Source organism: Zingiber officinale, chromosome 10B (genome assembly GCF_018446385.1).
Source record: "Zingiber officinale cultivar Zhangliang chromosome 10B, Zo_v1.1, whole genome shotgun sequence".
In the NCBI taxonomy this organism is placed as follows: Eukaryota; Viridiplantae; Streptophyta; class Magnoliopsida; order Zingiberales; family Zingiberaceae; genus Zingiber; species Zingiber officinale.
The window spans coordinates 27,063,568-27,069,908 of NC_056005.1; the positions used below are offsets into that span (position 1 = coordinate 27,063,568).

Sequence of the window (6,341 nt, forward strand, 5' to 3'; positions counted from 1 at the left end):
CGAGCAATCTTCCGCTCCGGCTTTCGTACCTCGGAACCATCGCGCGCACTTCCTTCTCGTCCGCCGGTGTACTCTTCCGCAGCGCCTCATCCCTCGGACGCACCGCGTGCCGTCCTTCTCGCTAGCTGCGTCTTCCGCTCGAGTACCTGTGCTCCTAAGCTCCTGCACACTTAGACACAAGGTTAGAAAACAACAGAACCTAACTTAACTTGTTGATCACACCAAAACCAACCTTGGGGTTCCAACAATAATAACAGTTACCACTCTGCTATTCAAATGGCACCGTTTGAGGCACTTTATGGCAGAGCATGTAGATCTCCTATCCTATAGGATGAGGTCGGTGAACGTCAACTCTTGGGCCCTCAGAGTGTTCAGCAGGATGCTGAACTAGTACGAACTATTAGACAGAGACTGTTGACTGCTCAGAGTCGTCAAAAGAGTTATGCAGATAAAAGACGAAGAATGTTAGAATTTGCGGTAGGTGATCACGTATTTCTTCGTGTTTCACCCATAAAAGGAGTTAAGAGATTTGGGTTAAAAGGGAAGTTAGCACCCAGATTTATCGGACCTTTCCAGATTCTTGAGTGGATTGGTGCTGTTGCATATCGACTTGCGTTACCCCCAGCTTTAGCAGGAGTACATAATGTCTTTCATGTTTCTATGCTGCGGAAATATGTTCCGGATCCGACACATGTCTTGAAGGATCTTATAGTTCCCCTACAGTCTGATGCGACATACGAAGAATTCCCTGTTCGTATTCTAGATCGCAAGGAACATCGGTTGAGGAACAAATGCCTCCGTCTCGTAAAGGTTGGTTGGCAGCACCACTCTGATCAAGAAGCAACTTGGGAGCGTGAGGAGGATATACGTATCGGATATCCTCATTTATTTACCTCAGGTATCAATGTGCCTTAATTACTTAAATTTGGGGACCAAATTTCTTTTAGTGGGGGAGAATGTTAAGTATAAGAAAAAAAAAAAAAAAAAACCCACTAACACACCCATACCTACCCACGTGCACCCCCACCTCCTCCTTTTTCCCCTTTCTTTTCTCCTCTTCCCCCACGACTTCTCTTTTTCTCTCATTCCCTCTTCTCTGCTCTGTTTCTCTTCAACGGCAGAAGAGCAATCGCAGCAGCTCACTCCTCTTCTCCAGCACGAGACCTCCTTCATCCTCACCAAGCAGCAAGAGGGACACGAGCAACAACCCTCCCTTCCCTCTCTTCTTCCTTGTTCTCCTGCATCTGGGCAGCACCACCGGAGCTCCGCCGGAGCTAGCTGTGGTCACGTCGAACTCGCCGAGGTCACTGGTAAAGAGAGAAAGATCATCCATTTTCATGCTCTTTTGTTTTCAGCCTTCTCTTCTTCTCTAATAGCTTCAACGGCAGTACCTTGCCTTTCCTTTTCCTAGCAAATACCTACTCTTGTTGTCCTTGCTTCTTGGCAGCAACCATCGGAGCTCGCCACAACTTGCTGGAGTTGCCAACAAAGAGGGGAAGAGAACCCTAATTGCTGCCCTCATTTCCAGCAGCCACACAAAACCCTTAGAAGGTATATTTTAGGTTGCTTTGGGTTAAATTGATGTGTAGTTAAAAGGGTTATCTAGATTAGAACAGATGTTGTATTTAGGAATGCGAAGTGGTACGAGGTATCGAGATCAAAATAATTCACTGATTTTGAATCAGAGATAATGTGTAGATTTTAGGTCATTGTTATTATTAGATAGTATTTTGATTATTTAAGTTATGTTTGATATTGTGTTTGTAGATCCGAGCTCGAGTGGAGCACGGTGACCTACCGATACTCGGAGATTTTGCTGTATATAAGGTGGATACATCTACTCTTGTCTATTTCCTTGTGCATGAAAAAAATATATAAATTGGAATATGTATATGTTGTATTATTGTTTTCAAAATGGGGATTAAACTGATATTATAAATAGCGAAATGGGCTAAAATATTAAAATTATTGGAGGGTAAATAATTAATATTATTTCTTGTTCACATGTGGGTTCATATTGGGATTGATCTGGGAAGGGTTGTTTTTAAAATTAAAGAAATATTCTGAACTACTCTTCTGTTGATACCTTGTCTCTTTTGACTTACTTGACCTTTCATACTTCATGCTTTTGATACTCTATCTGTTGATACTTGTAGCTTTTTATCTGTGGACCCTATAATGATAACTTAATAGATTTGATACGAAAATATTACCTTGATTGACCATTCAATATGAAAAGAGAATAATCATGATAAATGGATGAATATAATCATAACGGTGAATTAATAAAGATAGTAAATGAAGAATTAAAAAGTGAAGACTATGAGCCTAACTTTATACTAGAGCTCTATATTAGAGTACTGGACCGCCCACATGTTATTGTGGTAGCGCGGCGGCCGCGGTCCAGAGTACCTGACCGTACACCCGAGGCGTGTTGGCGTGATGTAGCCCTCGGTCAGTGTTTATTATGTCTTCCACCGGTGAGGGCTGATAGCTCGTATGTCAGATGACGTATGCGACAGTTTTATACTCTTAGGAGGCTTTTAGCCTATCCATATGATATTTCACCTCTGATGATATTGGCTCCAGTGATTCACTTTTTAGTTGATTTACCAGATTCAGACTATTGATATACATGTTGATCTTACCATGATAACTTATAATTGAGTGATTAAATAATAAGATTGAAGAACTGATTTTATTAATGATGACAAGTGATGATAATGTGAAGATCCCAAACTCTATCTAAAAATTTTACCTGATTATAGATAATGAGAAGATGATTATACATATATATGTATAAATGTAGAACTTTAAGAATAATCCTAAAGTTGTAACAAAAGATGATGATTTATTCTACTTCCTTGACTTCTTCAATAAGATTAAATTCATGCACATCTTTCTTGAGTATCCACTTAGCCATTTGGCTAATTTGCTACATTCCTTGGTCTCCAGTTTTGCAGACACAGGGATCCTTTTGATATTATAGTTGACTTTGGACTTTCATAGAGTTGCTCAGAGATCTCGACGTGCTGATTTTCTGGTTTGTTTTACTTTTGTTTCGCTGTATTTACATTTTGCAATTTTGTTACAGATGTCGTTTATCTGTATAGTAATTGTAGTTTATGAAAACTATGACATATACATATAGTTGATACATTTCGTGGTTATGTTGTTTCTATTTTATGTATGTTCCAGCCGTGTGGGCTGATGAATCTGTTGTTTATGTTTATATATTGTGATGTATGTATGTATGCTTCATATTGTCACCGGTACAGGGGAGATGCTGCCGGATTTTTATCTGGCAGGGACTCTTCTGGGGGCATGACAAAGGATTATAAAAGAGAGGGTAGGGGTGTCTTCATGGCTAACAACTCTATTCTATTTTTTCCCCCTCTCTTCCTTTGTGGTGGCCGACCCTTGCTTCTTGCTCTTCTCCTTTTCTCTTCCTCCTTTGTGGCCGACGACATCAACACAAGAGGAGTCCTTGGTGGCCGGTTCTAGCTAGGGGAAGAAGGAAAGAAAGGAGACTTTGTTTCTAGCATCCCTTGGAGCTTGGTGGTGGTGGCCGAACCTCACATCTCTTGGAGTTTTTTGTGGTGGCCGAAACTAGCTTGGAGAAGAAGGAGCTTGGGTGGTTCTCATCTCGATAGATCGTCGCCCACACGACATCCGAGATAAGAAGATGAATACGGTAGAAAATCAAGTGGTCGTTGCGTACAAAGAAAGGTATAACTAGTAATTATTTTCCGCATCATACAAGTTTTTCTTTGTATGAATTCCAAACACAAGAGGCATATGATTCTAGATTTTCGGATTAGATATTCGAATTTGTGTTTTTTAAATTTTTTCGATCTTGTGATTCTATTGTTCTTTTTTGTTAAACCTAATGTTATTTTAGGAAATTAAATATTGAATTTCGTTAAGAGGCTTTGTCGAGACAGTGGTGGATTCTCCCATACCCAAGAAGGCCATGTGTCTCGCCATGTTTGACCTCGGAGCCAATTTTTGAAATAAATATTTAATTGAATTTGTAACATAGGTAGATTTGGATTAATAGTGTTAAGTTCCGCTTGCGATCCAAGTCTAAACCATTAAGAATAGATAAGTTAAATTTGGAATCAATAATGTTAAGTTCCATTTGCGATTCCGAATTTAATTTCTAAAGAACACAATAGGTTGTTAGGAAAGATTCGACACTTGTACAAAATTTTTGTATAGTGGAACCGGTACGATCTTCCTAGAACCAACCAACATATGGATGTCAATACAACTTTCCTTAATGGAAGTCTTGAAGAGAACATCCATATGAAGCAACCAAAGGGATTTATTGCAAAGGGCAAAGAGCATCTTGTATGTAAGCTCAATCGGTTTATTTATGGACTGAAGCATGCTTCAAGATCTTGGAACATCCGGTTTAATGAAGTAATTCAGTCTTATGGATTTATTCAGTGTCTGGATGAGTCATGTGTATACAAGAAGTGTGATGGAAATATGGTGGTATTTCTTGTACTATACGTAGATGACATTTTGATAGTTGGCAACAATGTCAAAGTGTTGTCAGAAGTAAGGGTATGGTTGTCCAAACAATTCGATATGAAGGACTTGTGCTTTTTGATGGACTTAGATGTGATTCCTGGTTTGCCCAAAATCATCACAATTTATTGTGATAATAGCGGTGCAGTAGCAAACTCGAAGGAACCATGAGCCTATAAGGCGAGTAAACACATTGAGCGCAAGTACCACCTGATACGAGAGATCATAAAGCAAGAAGAAATTATTATCGCCAAGATTACATCAGTAAATAACCTGGAAGATCCTTTCACTAAGGCTCTTCCGGCGAAAGCTTTTGATCGTCATGTTGAGGGGATGGGAATCAGATGTATGGCAGCGTTTATGGCAGTACAGTCTTTTAGTATAAGTGGGAGATTGTTAGAGTGTATACTAAAAATCAAGCTTTTTGTATAAACATTTATTTTGAAATAAGAATCACATTGGTCAAATGTCATATTTATGCTAAGTGTAGTTGTTCATTTAATTTATATTGTAGATAACATGGTGTGAGGAGACACACGGAAGATCATGTTATCAGTTCCTTATAAATTATAAATAGTAGCTCACAATCAAGATGGAATGGGACAAATCATTGGAATGGTTGTAGTGTAATTTGGTATTAGTTTATCTTGACTATAAAATTACACTAGTACACTATGAGTGTATTGAGCAGGACTATTTGAGATAGTTTGTTTTTATACTGACTATATAAAAGAACAAAATCTCTGTTATTATGGAAGTGCGTACTCTTAATCATGATATAATAACAAACGCGTATACTTAATATTTATTTCTTTAATTTATCAAATGGTGTGATTTAGTTTGTTAAATCAATAAGCCCGATAAGATGAGAAATGATATTATTTATATGGCGTGTTGTTGATTATAGAATGAAACTGTGTCCTAGTAATCTAGGTTGATGATGTCCCCTTAAGGAGCTCATAAGGATTGTCATGTAAACCCTGCAGGTGGACTTAGTCCGACATGACAATAAGGCTGAGTGGTACTACTCTTGGAGCTAGATATTAATTAAGTGAGTTGTCAGTAACTCATTTAATTAGTGGGCATTCAATATCTTAAACACAGGAAGACTAACACACTCATGATAAGAAGGAGCTCATATTGTAATATGGGATTGGTGCGGTAGTGCAATAATAACTCTTTAGTGGTATGAGTTATTATTGATGAACTTGAGTTGGGTGTTCGTGGCGAACATGGGAAGCTCAAGCTCATCGGGAGACCAAAACCAATTCCTCCTCTCGGTCCCTGTTGTAGCCTCTTATTTATAAAGTCATATATCCACTTAAAGCTAAGCTTCTTACCCATCTTGTTGTGGTCGGCCAAGCCAAGATTGGAGCCCAAGCTATGGTCGGCCAAGCCAAAGAGTGGAGCCAAAGTTTATGGACGGCCAAGCTTGGAGCTCAAGCTAGGTGGCCGGCCACATTAAAATAAAAGGGTATTTTAAATTTTAAAATCTTTCCTTTTGTGGAAGCCATGGTTTTAAAAGAGAATTTTAAAATTTTAAAATCTTTCCTTTTATAGCTTTCTACAAAGGATTAAGAGAGAGGTTTGATATCTTTCCTTATTTGTAGTTAAAAGGAAGATTTTAATTTTTGTTAAAACTTTCCTTTTTTGTAACCGTCCATATGTTTTAAAAGAGATATTTTAATTTATAAAATTTTTCTTTTATAACCAACAAGGGATTTTAAAGAGAAATTTTTTTATTAAAATTTCTTACCGAAAATAAATTAGGAAGTTTTAATTTTATATTTAAAACTTTCCTTGTT

General features: G+C 38.1%; 1 protein-coding gene across 1 annotated transcript; it reads left to right on the plus strand.

The window, feature by feature from the left end:
- Window positions 1-462: 462 nt before the first annotated feature.
- On the plus strand, window positions 463-915 carry LOC122029038. The gene has a single exon (XM_042587999.1). It carries the CDS (start codon window positions 463-465, stop codon window positions 913-915), a length of 453 nt encoding a protein of 150 aa, XP_042443933.1.
- The last annotated feature ends 5,426 nt before the right edge of the window (window positions 916-6,341 follow it).